Source organism: Lepisosteus oculatus, chromosome 2 (genome assembly GCF_040954835.1).
Source record: "Lepisosteus oculatus isolate fLepOcu1 chromosome 2, fLepOcu1.hap2, whole genome shotgun sequence".
NCBI classification, from domain to species: Eukaryota; Metazoa; Chordata; class Actinopteri; order Semionotiformes; family Lepisosteidae; genus Lepisosteus; species Lepisosteus oculatus.
In genome coordinates, this window is record NC_090697.1 from 29594768 (window position 1) to 29613744 (window position 18977).

At 44.4% G+C, this 18977-nt stretch overlaps 1 protein-coding gene across 4 annotated transcripts in view; it reads right to left on the reverse strand.

Moving 5' to 3' along the window:
• The window catches only part of LOC138245180 (uncharacterized), a 106129-nt gene that overhangs the window by 38938 nt on the left and 48214 nt on the right, over positions 1-18977 (reverse strand). For all 4 annotated transcript variants that reach the window (XM_069199160.1, XM_069199163.1, XM_069199161.1 and 1 more), the window contains 4 exons: positions 18031-18408; positions 8757-9197; positions 7533-7979; positions 2984-3433 (listed from right to left, as the gene is read on the reverse strand). In XM_069199160.1, the coding sequence (XP_069055261.1) occupies positions 2984-3433; positions 7533-7979; positions 8757-9197; positions 18031-18408 (1716 nt within the window). The remainder of the gene's footprint in view (positions 1-2983; positions 3434-7532; positions 7980-8756; positions 9198-18030; positions 18409-18977) is intronic.

Below are 18977 nucleotides of genomic sequence, written 5' to 3' on the forward strand. Positions count from 1 at the left end.
TACTGAGAGCATCAGGTCCCGGGACAGCGGCACAACCTGTTGCAGGTGTCCGAATGAGGAGACAGCGAAAGCGGTGTGAAAGAAAACAGAAACGAGGCAAGAGGGCTGGAATCTGTTACAGGCTAAAAGCTAACCCTACCAGACCGGCTCTCCCGTCAATTTTTCTTTCCAATGTCCGTTCTCTGGAGAACAAGCTGGACTACCTAAGATTGCAACGGGCTGCTCAGCGAGAGATGAAGGAGTGCTGCGTCTTTATTTTTACTGAAACATGGCTAAAGGACAATATTCTGGATATGGCCATTCAGCTAGATGGACTGACTTCCTTCCGCGCGGACAGCAAAGTTTGAGAGACGGTAAGTCTCGCGGAGGTAGTTTGTGTGTTTACACAAACAAAAAATGCTGCAGAAATGCTGCAGTAGTCTCTAGTTACGCTCACCGCTGGAATTTATTATGGTTAAGTGTCGGCCCTACTGTTTACCGAGGGAATTTACTACAGTTATTATTGTGGCTGTGTACATCCCGCCCAGCGCTGACTCCAAAGAGCCGCTATGAGTCCTTTACGGGGTCATCAGCGATCTGCAAACTGCTCATCCTGAGGACTTTGTCACTGTTGCGGGCTACTTCAATCACACAGATCCTAAGTCAATTCTCCCTAAATTTTATCAATATGTTTACTTTGCAACCAGAGGGGTGAACACACTCGACTTAGTTTACAAAAACATCCGTGACGCATACAAGGCTGTTCCCCACCCCTACCTGGGCTACTCTGACCACATCTCTGTTATGCTAATCCCAGCATACAGACCACTGCTCAAACGTGCCAAACCAGTTGTGAAACAGATCAGAGTATGGCCAGATTGAGCCCGTCTCAGCATTACAGGACTGTTTTGAGCACACAGACTGGAATATGTTCAGGGAGGCTGCTACCTATGAGCATCTCATCAATTTAGAAGAGTATGCAACATCTGTGGCTGGCTACATCAGTAAGTGTGTAGATGAGGTCACTATCTCCACATCCACCAACACAGGACAACCAGAAGCCATGGCTGACTGCTGAGGTCCACGCACTGCTTAGAACCCGTGACGCTGCATTCAGATCAGGCAACAAGGCAGCCCTCAGGACTGCAAGGGCCAACCTGTCCCGTGCCATCAGGGAGGCAAAGCGTAACTGTGCACAAAAAATCCATAGCCACTTCCAGGACACCAGAGACACACAGCGCATGTGGCAGGGCATCCAAACCATTACTGATTACAGGACTACCCCACGTTTCAGTGACAGTGATGCCTCCCTCCCACATGTGCTGAACAACTTCTATGCACGCTTTGAAGCAATGAACCTTGTGCCTGCGAGGAAAACCACACTTCCTCCTGATGATCGGGTGCTTTGCCTGTCTGATGTAAGGAGGACACTAGCTAAAGTTAATCCACGTAAGGCTGCTGGACCCGATAATATACCTGGTCACGTGCTCAAGGAATGTGCAGTACAGCTAGCCAACGTCTTCACAAATATTTTCTCTTTGTGCCAGGCGGTCATCCCCATAGGCTTCAAATCCACCACTATTGTACCAGTGCTGAAGAAGTCAGCCGTTTCCTGCCTCAATGACTATCACCCCGTGGCACTCACACCAATTATCATGCAGCGCTTCGAGATGCCAGTCATGAGCCACATCAAGTCCAGACTCTCTACCTCTCTTGACCCCCTTCAGTTTGCATACCGCCCCAACCGGTCTACTGATGACACTGCATCTCTTGCCCTTCACCTGGCCCTGTCCCACCTGGACAATGCTGCTCATTGACTTCAGTTCAGCATTTAATACAATCATCCCCCAGAATCTGACAGAAAAATTGAGCTTGCTGAACCTCAACACCTCCCTCTGTAAGTGGATTCTGGACTTTCTTACCGAGAGACCTCTAAAAGTCCGGATCGGTAATAACATCTCCAGCACCGTCACAGTGAGCACTGGGACCCCCCAGGGCTGTGTGCTCAGTCCACTTCTGTTCACACTGACTCATGACTGGACTGCCGATGACACAACAGTGGTGGGCCTCATTAGCAACAACGATGAGTCACCATACAGAGGGAAGGTGGAGCAACTAGTGGGCTGGTGCACAAACAACAATCTCTTAATGTAAACAAAACAAAGAGATAATCATTGACTTTAGGAGGGCCCACGCTGATCACTCCCCACTGTACATCAACGGCTCCCCTGCGGAGACAGTTAGGAGCATCAAGAAACTTGGTGTACACATTACAGATGACTTCACTTGGTCCCTCAATTCAACTTCTCTAGCCAAGAAAGCACAGCAGCGTCTCTATTTCCTGTGGCGACTGAGGAGGGCAAACCTTCCCCCGCCCGTTCTTACCACTTTCTACAGAAGCACCATTAAGAGCACCTTGACCCTGCAACGAATTGTGGAAACAGCTGAAAAATCACTGGAGCCTCCCTCCCTTCCATTTCTTTCACCTATCACAAACGCTGCTTACACAGGGCCTCCAGTACAGTAGGTGATCTCTCCCACCACTCCCATAAAGTCTTTGCCCTTGGGAAAAGATATCCCAGTGTACGGGCTAGCTCCACCAGACTCTGTAACAGCTTCTTCCCACAGGCTGTCAGGCTCCTCAACACCCCGGAATCTACTTCCACTCGCCCCAATTCCAGAAACAGGGGTTTAAACCCCCTCAGTGTGTTGTGTATATTGTATTAAATATTGCCTTGTAATTTGCACTATCTGCACTTTGCTCTTTGTGTATCCTGTCTACAATTTCTATGTCAGTGTCCTGTCTGTCCTGCCTGTACTTGCACCGTGGACCAGGAGGAACGATATTTCATTCGACTGTATACTGTACTTGTATATGGCTGGAATGACAAATAAACGTGAACTTGAACACCCATTACAGTCTCCCAGTGAACTGGCTGCCCTTACAGCACAGAGCAACACAGCAGAGACACACAGAGAGGACTGACTGTACACACACACTTACCTCAGCTGGGAAATATAGGGCAGGCACTGAAGGAAACTCCTCACTTCACTCTCTTCAGCTGACCAGCCCAACAGCTCTACTGGTTTCCTGACTGTGTGGAGTTTCAGCACTTCAAGGAAGAGGGAGGCCTTTCTCTCAGAGAGGTCTATAGCCCAGACTGCAGGAGCTGACTGGAAAACCGGCTGGAGTGCTGGGAGAACATTCCTGCCTGTTTGAGACTCACAGTCCTTCACACGGGAATACAGATCCAGCAGGAAAATGCTACTTTCATAATTAGACCCCTCTTCATAATTAGACAAAAACTCCCTAAAATTAAAAACTGCCACCAGTGTTTTCAAGACCTTCTCTCCTGTCTGTGTCTCCCACTCTGCTCCTTGCAGACACAGATCCAGCAGGAATGAAATGACTTTGTGTTTCCACTCCTCAGAGTCCTGTATCCTCTTGGAGAACCTGAAAGAGAGAAGGAGACAGACTGAGGCCCATTTCTCTCACCACAGGAGTGACTCTTCACACTCTACCTCAGCTCTCCTCACACACTCCTTCCCCAGAGACACAATTCAATTCAATTCAATTCAATTCAAGGTGCTTTATTAGCATGACCGATAGGTACAATCAGTGTTGCCAAAGCAAATAAAAATAATAAAATTAACATAGAACAAAACAAAAAATAGAAGTAAAATAAAATCTACAGACATATTACAGACATTTACAACAAAGACATATTATATAATATTGACATATACTGTAGGCGGCTGGAGCATTATTGGGAGACGGACTCACTGTTCCTCAGGCTGTGACAGGAGATCACATACTGGGCTGCCAGATCAACTGAGTTCCCTCCTCCCTCTCCGAATAGGATTGGGACCTGTTGTGGTTTTGGCAGGTGTGGGAACTCTGGGATTAGATTTCTGAATTTCGGGAAGAATGTTTCTCTAATCCCAGAGTATCTGTCACAGTGCAGTAGGAAGTGCACCTCTGTCTCTATTTCACCCTGCTGGCAGTGGGAGCACAGCCTGTCCTCTCTGGGCAGCCAGGTCTGCCTGTGTCGCCCAGTTTCTATGGCCAGGTTGTGGTCACTGAGCCTGTACTTCGTCAGGGTCTGTTTCTGTTTGTTATTTTTTATTTTGGTCAAATATTCAGCTAGTGTGTATTGTCTGTTTAAGGTTCTGTAGCATTCCAGTTTATGTTGTGTTTGTGTGTGTGTGTCCCAGTGTGTGAGATATTGCTGTTTGATCTGTGCTGTGATGTGGTTGAGTCTGGGTTGTGGTGCTCTAGCAGTACTGTCCTGAGGCTGGTTAGTGTTGGTGTGGCTCAGGTCGGTGAGCCTCAGGACCAGCTGGCTCAGGGGGCTCTGTTTTGGGCTCAGCTCTTGGCTCAGCAGGGCTTTGTGGTGGTAGGAAGTTTGGTCGCTGTTTTTTAGGTGTAGCCAATACTTTAATATTCTTTTCTGTATGTTTATCAATAGTGGGTACTGGCCTAATTCGGCCCTGCACCCATTGTTAGGAGTTTTTCTCTGCACACGGAGGATGATTCTACAGATCTCCATGTGCAGAGTTTCTGTGGGGTGTTTGTCCCATTGGGTGTAATCCTGGTCTGTGAGGGGACCCCACACTTCACTGCCGTATAGGGCAATGGGTTGGATTACACTTTCAAATATTTGGAGCCAGATTCTTGTTGGTGGGTTGATGTTGAAGAGCCTCCTTCTTATTGTGTAGAAAGCCCTGAGTGCCTTCTCCCTCAGTGCCTTCACTGCCAGGTCAAAACTCCCGGAAGAGCTGATGGTGAGACCGAGATATGTGTAGCTGGATGTGTGCTCCAATGTGTTGTTGTTCAGTGTGAATTTGTACCTGTTTCCCTGAGGTCTGGCTTTCTTCTGGAAAACCATAACTCTGGTCTTGTCCAGATTGACTGTCAGTGCCCAGGTCTGACAGTACTGCTCCAGCAGTGCCAGGTTCTGCTGCAGCCCCTGTTCTGTGGGCGACAGCAGGACCAGGTCATCTGCGTAGAGCAGGAACTTGATTTCTGTGTTGTGTAGTGTAAGACCAGGAGCTGCAGACTGCTCCAACATTCCTGCTAATTCATTGATATAGATATTGAACAGTGTTGGGCTCAGGCTGCAGCCCTGTCTCACCCCGCGGCCTTGGGTGAAGAATTTAGTCCTTTTGTTTCCAATTTTCACTGCACATTTGCTCTCTGAATACATTGATTTAATTATGTCGTACACTTTGCCCCCTATGCCACTTTGGAGTAGTTTATAAAACAATTTCTCATGCCAAATCGAGTCAAATGCTTTTTTGAAATCGACAAAGCAGGCAAAAATTTTTCCTTTGTGTTTTTGGTGGACGTGTTTGTCTATCAGTGTGTGTAGGGTGTAAATGTGATCAGATGTGCGGTGATCTGGCAAGAAGCCAATCTGACTTTTACTCAGGACATTGTGTTCGGTAAGGAAGGCCAGTATTCGTGTATTTAGGATACTGCAGAATAACTTCCCCAGGTTACTGTTCACACAGATGCCCCGGTAGTTGTTGGGATCGAGTTTATCTCCACTCTTATAGATGGGCGTGATCAGTCCTTGGTTCCAGGCCTCGGGGAATCATCCGGCTGTCATGATGAGATTGAGGAGTTTGAGCAGGGCTTGTTGCAACTTTGGGCTGCTGTGTCTCAGCATCTCATTTATGACTCCATCATGGCCACAGGCTTTGCGTGGTCTGAGGGCCTGGAGTTTGTCCAGTAGCTCCTGCTCAGTGATTGGGGAGTCTAAGGGGTTTTGGTTGTCTTTGATAGCCAATTCCAAAATTTTGAGTTTTTCATAAATGGTGTTTTGGTCTGATTGATTTGTATTTGGGAGCTTTTCATAGAGATTTTCAAAGTATGTTTGCCAGATTGTTCCATTTTGGATGGCCAATTCTTCTGGTTTTGATTTAAGTTGTTCCACTTCTCCCAGAAACAGTTCTGATTTAGTGACTCCTCAATTTCTGCAAGTTGTTTGTCTATGTATGTGTTTCTTTTCTTTTTCAGCATGTGTTTGTAAAGTTTTACCATGTCACAGTACCTGAGTCGCAGATCTGTGTTGTGTGGTTGTCTGTGTTTTTCATTTGAGACTTTTCGTAGTGCATTTCTGATCTTTTTGCACTCCGTATCAAACCACTTTTCTTTTGCTTTTGTTTTTTGGTAGTTTTTTGATGTAGTTGTTTTTAGCTTAGATTTTGATGCTAGTTTGTGGAATAGGTGATTTAGTTTTTGTGTGGCCAAGTTTATGCCTAATTTGTTGGTTTGATACGGAGTGTTTAGGAATGTGTCCATCAGTGTCTGAATTTCGTCATGGCCCAGTGCAGTTTGGTATCTGTCTAGGCTGTCTGTGTCCCATCTGTATGCTTGGTTGAGGTCATACAGCTGGCTGGGCTGTGTCAGTGTGTCTCTGTGCTGGTGTGCTCTCTTCATGTAGAGTGTGATCTGGCTGTGGTCGGAGAGGGGAGTTTGTGGCCTGACAGTGAAGGCACTGATACAGGAGGGGTCCAGATCGGTGATGGCGTAGTCCACCACACTGCTGCCCAGAGCTGAGCTGTAGGTGAACCTGCCTAGAGAGTCCCCTCTAGTCCTGCCGTTGACGATGTACAGGCCCAGCCCTTGACAGAGCTGCAGCAGCTCGCGCCCGGTGCTGTTGACTGTGGTGTCATGGCTGCACCTGTGTGAGGTGACCGGTGTGTGGTACAGAGGGGATTGTCCGAATATGTGAGTATTTCCCTGTGTGCTGGTGAAGTCTGCCAGTGTGCCTGTTCGTGCGTTGAGGTCACCACAGAGCAGCACGTTTCCCTGGCCCTGGAAGTGACCGATCTCCGTGTGGAGACTGGGGAGAATTCCCTCACTGTAGTAGGGGGATTCTGAGGGCGGGATGTAGACAGCACACAGGAAAACCTCGTTTTCTGTACAGATGGTATTTCTTTTGATTTTAAGCCAAACTCGTGACTCTTCTTTCTTTACTAATTGTATGGAGTGACTGAGCTCCGCTCTGTACCACACACCCTGGCTCTTCACTCTCTGCACTCCAGTCGCTGGGACACTGGAGCTTTAGGAACACAATCCCACTGTGGATCAGGGACAGGGCTGTATTCCAGCACAGGGTCTCTCTCAGGACAAACACACAGACTGAGGGACCTTAGAAAATACAGCTGAACTCACAGATCTCTCACTGATCAACTGGGCAAAGCAGACTTTAGTTAATATGCAAATAAACTAAAATATCACAGGGTCATGTTGATAACAAATGTAAACTAAGGGTGGGACTGTCACACCAGGGGCCTCTTACTTCCAAGTTAAGAAATAAAAAGTCAAACAGTATGTTAGAATACAAATTTACTGTAAAATTAAAATCAAGATTTGTTCTATCAACAATGATACAGTTCCAAGACTAGTTTATTGATCACAAAATTATGAATATAATGTCCTACACTGTCAGACTGGAGGAACTGAGTCTCTTTAGTCTTGAACAGAAAAGACTGTTAGGAGACCCGATACAATATTAAGGGACTGACTGTACACACCCACTTACCTCAGCTGGGAAATATAGGGCAGGCACTGAAGGAAACTCCTCACTTCACTCTCTTCAGCTGACCAGCCCTTCAGCTCTACTGGTTTCCTGACTGTGTGGAGTTTCAGCACTTCAAGGAAGAGGGAGGCCTTTCTCTCAGAGAGGTCTATAACCCAGACTGCAGGAGCTGACTGGAAAACTGGCTGGAGTGCTGGGAGAACATTCCTGCCTGTTGGAGACTCATAGTCCTTCACACAGGAATACAGATCCAGCAGGAAATCACACTGAGGCTCATTATTGTAAAGAATATTGAAAGGAAAGTCAGTGTAGCTGCACACTGATGATAACAATTCCAAGACCTTCTCTCCTGTCTGTGTCTCCCACTCTGCTCCTTGCAGACACAGATCCAGCAGGAATGAAATGGCTTTGTGTTTCTGCTCCTCAGAGACCTGTATCCTCTTAGAGAACCTGAAAGAGAGGAGGAGACAGACTGAGGCCCATTTCTCTCAGCTGTGTTCCCAGTGCCTGCTGTGCAGGAACTCTCAGACACAAGAAGGCATTTCCCTGAATGGGGATCTTCCCCTGAAAAGAGGGAACAGAGAAGAGTGTGTGAAGGAGGAGTGAGGGGAGTGAGCACAGCTCTCACCACAGGAGTGACTCTTCACACTCTCCCTCAGCTCTCCTCACACACTCCTTCTCCAGAGACACTCTCACACACCCTGGCTCTTCACTCTCTGCACTCCAGTCGCTGGGACACTGGAGCTTTAGGAACACAATCCCACTGTGGATCAGGGACAGGGCTGTATTCCAGCACAGGGTCTCTCCCAGGACAAACACACAGACTGAGGGACCTTAGAAAATACAGCTGGACTCACAGATCTCTCACTGATCAACTGGGCAAAGCAGACTTTAGTTAATATGCAAATAAACTAAAATATCACAGGGTCATGTTGATAACAAATGTAAACTAAGGGTGGGACTGTCACACCAGGGGCCTCTTACTTCCAAGTTAAGAAATAAAAAGTCAAACAGTATGTTAGAATACAAATTTACTGTAAAATTAAAATCAAGATTTGTTCTATCAACAATGATACAGTTCCAAGACTAGTTTATTGATCACAAAATTATGAATATAATGTCCTACACTGTCAGACTGGAGGAACTGAGTCTCTTTAGTCTTGAACAGAGAAGACTGTTAGGAGACCCGATACAATATTAAGGGACTGACTGTACACACCCACTTACCTCAGCTGGGAAATATAGGGCAGGCACTGAAGGAAACTCCTCACTTCACTCTCTTCAGCTGACCAGCCCTCCAGCTCTACTGGTTTCCTGACTGTGTGGAGTTTCAGCACTTCAAGGAAGAGGGAGGCCTTTCTCTTGGAGAGGTCTATAGCCCAGACTGCAGGAGCTGACTGGAAAACTGGCTGGAGTGCTGGGAGAAAATTCCTGCCTGTTCGAGACTCCTTCACACAGGAATACAGATCCAGCAGGAAATCACACTGAGGCTCATTATTGTAAGGAATATTGAAAGGAAAGTCAGTGTAGCTGCACACTGATGATAACAATTCCAAGACCTTCTCTCCTGTCTGTGTCTCCCACTCTGCTCCTTGCAGAAACAGATCCAGCAGGAATGAAATGGCTTTGTGTTTCTGCTCCTCAGAGTCCTGTATCCTCTTAGAGAACCTGAAAGAGAGGGGGAGACAGACTGAGGCCCATTTCTCTCAGCTGTGTTTCCAGTGGCTGCTGTGCAGGAACTCTCAGACACAAGGAGCCATTTCCCTGAATGGGGATCTTCCCCTGAAAGGAGGGAACATTCTTTTGGTCCTGCAAATAAAACATGCACAGTAAGCCTACTTTATATTAAAAACATAAATATGAAAAGTAGGTACATTTAAGAATTCACTGTAGCTCCCTTTAGAAACCAAAATAATACAGTAACTACCTTTTGAATACATAAAAATAAATAAAATATTTAAAATATAAAAATATACAGAAATAATTTATAGAGGGCAAATGGAAATATTCAGAGGTCCGTCTCAGCCCGTCCCTCTCCTCACTTTGAACTTCGTCACTCGTTGTCAGTAAAATATATTTGTGTATTTACTTTAACGCCAGGGCCAGTGGATGGACTGGTGGCGAGCACCAATTATAGGAAAAGTGTTTATAAGTGACAGAGGCATCACCGCAAAATCAACTCGAATGAAAACGAAAGTAACGTTAAACACGCACAGAGGACTGCTCCACTGTGAACTGCTCCAGCCAGGGCGAGCCCCAACTTAATGTAACGTTAGCAAGTTTATTCTTTTACCTTGACTTGTGTATAAAGGGATGGATGGTGATCACAGGGACGCTAAAGCAGATTAGATGCGTTTGCACTTTTCATCGCCACTTTTTTTGGCACATTTTGCAAATTGGATATCTGTCGTCTTCTACTACCCCCTGATCATTTTATAGATATCCAAGAATGCTCCCAGACTGCCGATTTAAGGTGCGTTTTTGGTGGATATAAAGCTGAGATGTTATATCCCTCTGTCATTTTCACAGCACATCTGCTCTCTGAAGGCTAACTAAGGTGTTGTTGGACTAGCCAGCTGAGCTGAGCCAGGCACACCGCACTGACAGGAATTTTTCAGGGCAACATGGAACTTTACTTTAGCTTCTTAAATTCTCACGGTTTGGAAACCGTGACGTTTTTAATCTTAGATAATAGTGAAACCGGTTAATCTCAACATCGTTACTCTTGACACATTGTGGATTGTTCATATCCACCACTATGAGCTTTGAAAACACAGTGAGAGGAGAGGGTGTAAAGAGTGGTATTGAGTCTTCACCTTCCTCTACTCTATCCCTCCACTACCCATTAACTCCAACTCTTCTTTACAGTAACCCCAGACCTGATGCTGGAGCTGAATGTGTGGAGGACATCGTGTGTAAATGTCTATCGTAACAGTTCATGGTGTCATGTCACCACAAGATGGGATCTTTCAGGACTATCAGCAGCACAGAATGTAGCTTCCACTTTACACCAAGATCAGCCAAATACTTTGAGCTTTCCTTTGCTCGCTAACATTTCTTCCATAGCAACAACACAAAGGATTCTACACCCTGTTATACCATGAGCAGTGAGCTAATCATCCACAGCTGAGCCTCATCACACAGGAGCCCAGCTCATCAGTGCCCCAGTTTTATAAAAACCCCTAAAACCTGATCTCATTGGAACAGGGCAGAGGAAACTACAAGCTTCAGCAGACAGTGTAGAGACTTCTCAAAACTCCTGATCAAGTCTTGTCATATTCCCTCTCTAACCCTGCCCTACGTTCTCTCACACTAGGACCTAGGGTTGGGCGATATGACCTGACATCAATATCGCAATAATTTCCCACATTTACCTCAATAACAATTTTTTTGAAACCCTTGAAATTATATGATAACATGATATGCTGAAAGATCACGTTTTAAATATGCGAACTATTAAACTTAGTAAATGTCAGGCACTAGTTTGAGAAAAATATTTTCTCTAGGGCACAGTGTATCTCTTGTCAAGGGCTTGAACAAGTCTTTTGAAACCACTATTTTCCACTGTAGCTATGGGGACCATGTCCTTCGCTGTGTAGTATGTAATGGCGTTAATTATCTAGTTTCATCTGCGTGAATCTTTTGCATATTGAGTGGCATTAGTAAATGCTTGTGTTAGAGACAGCTGTTTGGGGGAATCACTTGGGCCATGAGTGCGCTTGTCAGCCTCTCTTTTTTTTGGCCACACACTCTTCGTATTCCACGACATGGTTGTGTTTCAAGCGATGAAACAAGTTGCTCGTGTGACGTTTGGGCACAGAAACGGTATTCCAACATAGTTTACATCTGACTTCTCTTTGTTCAGTTTGCTGTTTGCTGAAGCCAAAATATGACCAAACGATCGACACGGCATCTTTTTAGATACCAGCTCGTCTTCATTTGTACTTGAGTCTTCCCTGCCTGCCTGGGTTCAGCATGAGCGCTCGTGTTGTCTCACGCCCGGCACGCTTCTCTGTGTTTTGAATGAAGAGCGAAGGGTGGTCGAGGCAGAAGCATGTGACTGGATATGACTACCCGGTGTTGTAGTTTTTTAAGGGGACCGCTCATGAAAGCTCACAGTGGGGAAAGCTTTTATCAAACATACCGACATAAGCAAAATAAGGTCGGAAAGAGATTCTTAACGTAGGTATCGATACATTTTCGATATATCGCCCAGCCCTACTAGGACCTGAGTTAACTGCTGGGACAACACCAGTAGCTGGGAGCAGAAGGGTTTTAAAAGGGGTGCCCAAACTTTTTTAATGTAAAAAATGTACGTTTGGGCACATTTGCCAGTCCAGTGCGATCTACCAGTGTGAATTTGAAGCTCTGATATAGGAAAAACAGACGGTGGGCACATCAGTACAATAATGATACCCATCACTACAATGACAGCAAATAAAAGCAAGTGACTCATGCTACAGTGAACAAATAATGTTCCCCATTTTAGAAAAAAGAATATCCTATCTCAATGTGAGCATCGGCACTGAGAAGCTTACAGTGCCTTGCGAAAGTATTCGGGCCCCTTGAACTTTTCAACCTTTTGCCACATTTCAGGCTTCAAACAAAGATATAAATTTTTTATTTTATGTGAAGAATCACCAACAAGTGGGACACAATTGTGAAGTGGAACGAAATCTATTGGATTTTTGAAACTTTTTTAACTAATAAAAAAATGAAAAGTGGGGCGTGCAAAATTATTCGGCCCCTTTACTTTCAGTGCAGCAAACTCACTCCAGAAGTTCAGCGAGGATCTCTGAATGATCCAATGTTGTCCTAAATGACTGATGGTGATAAATAGAATCCACCTGTGTGTAATCAAGTCTCTGTATAAATGCACCTGCTCTGTGATAGTCTCAAGGTTCTGTTGAAAGCGCAGAGAGCATCATGAAGACCAAGGAACACACCAGGCAGGTCCGTAATACTGTTGTGGAGAAGTTTAAAGCTGGATTTGGATACAAAAAGATTTCCCAAGCTTCAAACATCCCAAGGAGCACTGTGCAAGCGATCATCTTGAAATGGAAGGAGTATCAGACCACTGCAAATCTACCAAGACCTGGCCGTCCCTCTAAACTTTCAGCTCAGACAAGGAGAAGACTGATCAGAGATGCAGCCAAGAGGCCCATGATCACTCTGGATGAACTGCAGAGAACTACAGCTGAGGTGGGAGAGTCTGTCCATAGGACAACAATCAGTCTTACACTGCACAAATCTGGCCTTTATGGAAGAGTGGCAAGAAGAAAGCCATTTCTCAAAGATATCCATAAAAAGTCTCGTCTAAAGTTTGCCACAAGCCACCTGGGAGACACCCCAAACATGTGGAAGAAGGTGCTCTGGTCAGATGAAACCAAAATCAAACTTTTTGGCCACAATGCAAAACGATATGTTTGGCGTAAAAGCAACACAGCTCATCACCCTCAACACACCATCCCCACTGTCAAACATGGTGGTGGCAGCATCATGGTTTGGGCCTGCTTTTCTTCAGCAGGGACAGGGAAGATGGTTAAAATTGAGGGGAAGATGGATGCAGCCAAATACAGGACCATTCTGGATGAAAACCTGTTGGAGTCTGCAAAAGACCTGAAACTGGGACGGAGATTTATCTTCCAACAAGACAATGATCCCAAACATACAGCAAAATCTACAAAGGAATGGTTCACAAATAAACGTATCCAGGTGTTTGAATGGCCAAGTCAAAGTCCAGACCTGAATCCAATCGAGAATCTGTGGAAAGAGCTGAAAACTGCTGTTCACAAACGCTCTCCATCCAACCTCACTGAGCTCGAGCTGTTTTGCAAGGAAGAATGGGCAAGAATTTCAGTCTCTCGATGTGCAAAACTGATAGAGACATACCCTAAGCGACTTGCAGCTGTAATCGCAGCAGCTCTACAAAGTATTAACGCAAGGGGGCCGAATAATTTTGCACGCCCCACTTTTCATTTTTTTATTAGTTAAAAAAGTTTCAAAAATCCAATAGATTTCGTTCCACTTCACAATTGTGTCCCACTTGTTGGTGATTCTTCACATAAAATAAAAAATTTATATCTTTATGTTTGAAGCCTGAAATGTGGCAAAAGGTTGAAAAGTTCAAGGGGGCCGAATACTTTCGCAAGGCACTGTACTTGAGAACACTTGTCATTTTTTTTAACGTGTTGACACTGCTGATCATGTCGATGTCACTTTTATTTTGTCCTTGCAGCTCAACATTCAGCTCATTCAGCAGTTCAGTCAAGTCTGTAAAGAATGCTAAATCCAGAAGCCACTGGTCATCCTCACCATCTTTAGACGACTTGAGAAACTCTATAATTCATTGGTGGTGGTGGAGGGGAGACCCCATTACCTGTAAAGCGCTTTGAGTGGAGTGTCCAGAAAAAGCGCTATATAAGTGTAAGCAATTATTATTATTATTATTATAATTTCAGGCAACAGCTGTCTGAACCTGGCCAAAAATGTTGGCCACTTTTTTTTTATTACTTCTTGATCCCTGAATGACATTTGCCAACTGCTGCTAGTTGAGATTTAAATGTTTCTACTTTTCTTTTCCGTAACTCACGTTTAGCGGGAAAGTCCACATCATACGTTTTGTGTGCAGTTTTGAAGTGTTGTTCTATATTTCCCTTTTTCACGTAGACGCTAGCATTGCAGATTTGAATGTGAAAGTACAACAAATAATCATGCTCCCATTCCTTGTGGTAACGGTAAGTTTTCAGTCTCTTTGCTTCATTATTTTCGCTCAAACACTACAACTATCAAAAAAGCAATCAAACTTATCAAACTGTTGGCGAATTTGTCACAGCCAGTCTGTTTTGCTCCACTATGCACAGAGTGAATGTGGGGTTCGTGCCGCAATAGCCAAGAGAACGTTCTTGGGCAGCGCCCACAACACTCTTTATTTACGGAGCTCCTGCAGCCTTTTTTCCAGTGTCAGCCAGCACTCAGGGAAGAGACTTTTACAACCCATTCGATCAGGGTTAAACACACACAAGGGCAGTAAAATGTATGACATTACATGCACAAATCTGAATGAATTTTTAGGCTATCGAAAAAAGTAAACAGTCAAATAGCCCATTTATTTTTTGCCAAACATTCTTGCAATCGATTGACTGGCAAGCACTCCGCGATCAACTGGTTGGGCATCCCTGGGTTGTAATATTCTGGAGAACACAGGAAACACTAACACATAAGCTTGTTTATCAGCAGGTTCAGCTCACATCACAGGGACTAAACACACTCAACGCAACCCTATCTGTGTCGTCCGTCTGGATTAAAACACACAGTGAATATCGTGAACCGCACTCTTCCTCTGAGGGCCTCACTGCTGTTTCTCTGACTCTTCTGTGTGAGACAGGCTTGTGTGTGAGGAGCTGGACCAGGCCAGACTGCAGAGCACACCGGGAGGGAGAAACACTGAGTCTCACTGTCTAACAGGACTCCTAGAGCAAACTTGTGTGACCACGGCCAGGGATCCTGCTGAAGAGAGCATATCAGTTTGAACATTTTCACAACACTTAGATCATTAGTCACACTAAGGAGAAAGGGAAGTGGTACAGTTGTTTGCAAAAGATTGGGCACCCTTGGCCAAATTACATGTTTTGTTGATTTTCTAAGTGAAAAGAAGTTAACAACTTCTGCAGCGAACAAACTTAAACTTGACATATTTCTGCAAATGTTAATGCACAGTTACTATTTATTTGCTGAATTTAACAGATTGAAAAAAATAAAACATTGAATGTGGCATGTACAAAAGTTTTGTCACCCTTCCAGTTGATCCACTAGTGTTATTTTTTTGTAAGGTCTCAGAACTTAATTGATTTGTTAGGTCTTAATCTAAGTCAAGTGATGACAATCTGTTAAATTTAGCAAATAAATAGTAACTGTGCGTTTATATTTGCAGAAATGTTTAAGTGTGTTCGCTGCAGAGGTTGTGTTAACTTCTTTTCACTTAGAAAATCAACAAAACGTAATTTGGCCAGGGGTGCCCAAACCTTTGCATAAAACTGTATGTATGGTTTTTCACAGAGCTGGAGAGCAAACACTTGACAAATGTCAAGTTTGATAAATGACAACTTGCCCACCTTACAGGATGACCCCTCCACTGGTACCCTCCTCCCTGACTGTCACCATCATCTCATACTGCTGACCACCTAATCTGCACACCCTTCTTGTTCCAGCTCCTTCAACTGCTTACAGTAATCATCCACACCAGAAACCTTCCCCTGAAACAGAAACTGCTGCATCACCTGTAAATACCACCTGTATATATCCAGTATATTCAAGGGTTTAACAATTCATGATATTGAGATACAGTAATACAAGAGACAGGGAAGTGTCATGTACATTTAATAGAGCTGGAAAGTAAACACTTTGGGGAAGCTCATTTTAAAGTCAATCAGTTATAATGACTTGTATTGTGAAGGTACACAGTTACAATGTAAAATGACATGTTCTGGAAAAAGCTGTTTACATAAGAAATATGTATATTATACTGTGTGTATACCCAACCCACAACGTTTTTCAGTGAGATGATCAAACTGCAGTATAAATAAGACACACTGCGAGAGGGTCACAAGATGCTCTTTACCCTAGCGGATCATTTTTGCAGAGCCCCCACTTCAACCAAGTAATATTCTAATTTTTAGTTAGTCAGTTGCACTCTTGATTTACGCAGAACACAACTCATAAACGTCTCTGGCACTGAGACTAAGGGAAGAGCTTCTTAACAGCCCTTACAACAAACTCATCCATTTTTCTTTCTTTTTCATACGAACTAGCAGACTACTAGGCTAGGCAACCCTGCTGTGAGCGGGCTAGTCTTTGCACTCAGACGTACGAGGGGCACGACGGTGAAGGCAATATGAAAGTGTGTTCTAGTGACGCGTGTTAAAGCCTAAGTGCAGCACTTTCATGAAATTAAAGATTAATGAAAATTAATCTTATCACCAGCTATTCTATTCAGAAACGGTTTTACATGACTAAAACATACTCTTAGTGGGGCTGCAAGTTCTACCTATTTTTTTTTTTTCAAAGGAATCAACTGCAAACAAATGTAACTTATTAAAAAGGGGTCGGACACTGGGGGCCGCAGGTTGAGAACCACTGGCATAGAGGATCTTGAAAACGGCAGTCAAAGAAATAATATACTGATTAGTGGTCTTAAAGGAGTAGAGGGGTGGCAGCCTGTCCAGTTTTTTTAATCGGGCCTGCCCTCCCTGCTGGGCTTGGAAATGAAACCTGCCATTATAAAAATCGACAGGGCAGAACTACAGGCTGCCTGGCCTCACTCGCACCACAGGCCACTCAGCTGGCAAGTCTGGATTACTCATGGGGGTTGTCTGAGGGTTGTAAAGATAAAGATCCAGAAGAAGACTGGGGATTATTGAAGAACGGCACCTGAATGTCCTTCCACCAACTACAATTGCAATTGAATCTTCCGCCAGATAACTTTTGGGGGTTTCTGCAAGTGCTACACTTCATCACTACGAAGATGCCTTCATCCTTTGATATTTCTCCTTACAGCGATGTAGAAAAGTTCTTTAGGGACAAGTCTGACATTTTGTTTCTTCCTCTATTCCGTGCTATACTCACTTGCCACAGCTGAGCTCACTCAGAAATGGGAAAGGGATCTCAGTGAAGGATGACTGGCTTGAGGCTGTGAATTCTGTCAGATCAATTTTCACACACTATACAATAACACTTTAAAAACAGAAAAACTGATGCCACTTCACCATTAAGTGTTAAATGTTGTGGCTATCCAGCAACGTATTTCCATTACTTTAGGGACTGCATGTTAATTTCACAGTTCTAGCGCTTTATTCTCCAGGAAATGAGTGGTATTTGTCATGTTAAGTACAAAATGACCCTGAGCTTGATTCTTGGGTTTACCTTCTAAAATGGTAACACAACTCCCATCACACTTTGCACTTTCAGCTTCGGGGTAAATTACTTTTAGATAGGAAATGTATTTTCATCAACTGGATTAAGACTAAAGATATTTCCTTAAATTTTGGTCACCTCTTGCAGAGTATTTGCCAGTGGAGATACTGCAACAGAATCGTTCCTGAAGGGTCAAAGCGTACTAAAGTGGAATTCCTTCAGGTGTTCCACAGACAGAGAGAGGAGAGGAGTTATGCTGGATGAGGAGGATGTCTGGATTGGGAGAGGAGATGGGACAGATGTGACTAGAGAGCTAGAAGGAAATTGAATACTGGTAAATTACCTGTATCTGTATCTTTATGATATTGTAAACTATCTCCTTTCAGGGTTGCTCTTTTACTTGTTTTGTTCTCTTATTGTTTAATGATGGTTGGTGGTTGAACTTTGTTAAAAATGAATTAAAAATGTAAAACAAAGAACGACTGAATTAACCACCCATTACAGTCTCCCAGTGAACAGGCTCCCTTACAGCACAGAGCAACACAGCAGAGACACACTGAGAGAGGACTGACTGTACACACACACTTACCTCAGCTGGGAAATATAGGGCAGGCACTGAAGGAAACTCCTCACTTCACTCTTTTCAGCTGACCAGCCCTTCAGCTCTACTGGTTTCCTGACTGTGTGGAGTTTCAGCACTTCAAGGAAGAGGGAGGCCTTTCTCTCAGAGAGGTCTATAGCCCAGACTGCTGGAGCTGACTGGAAAACTGGCTGGAGTGCTGGGAGAACATTCCTGCCTGTTTGAGACTCATAGTCCTTCACACGGGAATACAGATCCAGCAGGAAATTGCTTTTATCTCCTAGATCACTGAAGTGCTGTATTTGCTGTCCCAGACGCAGCAGGAATGAAGAGACTCTGTGATTAAACTCCTCACTGGGCTCCTGCTCGCCGTCTGGGAGAGAGAACCTGTGGAGAAAAGGAATGAGGTATTGAAGCACAGTCTGTCACAGAGACTCCTGTTAGAACACATGTGATGGGAATGAAGGTGTGGACTCTTGTGCCTCGTTTCGAGGGGATTCTCCAGAGCACACACAAGACAGGGACGACAGCTCACAGCTCTGATCAGGACAGACAGACACAACAGAAGACAGAGGTGAGGAACAGGAGCCTGGAGGGAGCTGTGGGTCACAATTTGTATGGGTAAAACTGTCACAACAGGAGTGTTACTGACTGACATATTCAGATCATATTCATTTCAACAGAGCAACTCACTGCACAACAAGACTAAGATATTGTACCACAATATCCAGTGAAGACCATAAGCAGGACACTGTCTGTCTTTACAACACAAAAAAACAGAGAAAACTTGTCCAGACATTCTGTGTTTGTAAAACAGCTGGAAGCTTGAATGACATCAAACCAACCTGGTGTTTCCAGATGCACCAGACCTGGTTTAGAGACCCACAGAAAGGGTTAAGAAATACACCTCTTCAGACAGACTTATTACACAGTAGAAAAATAAGAAACTAAAAACA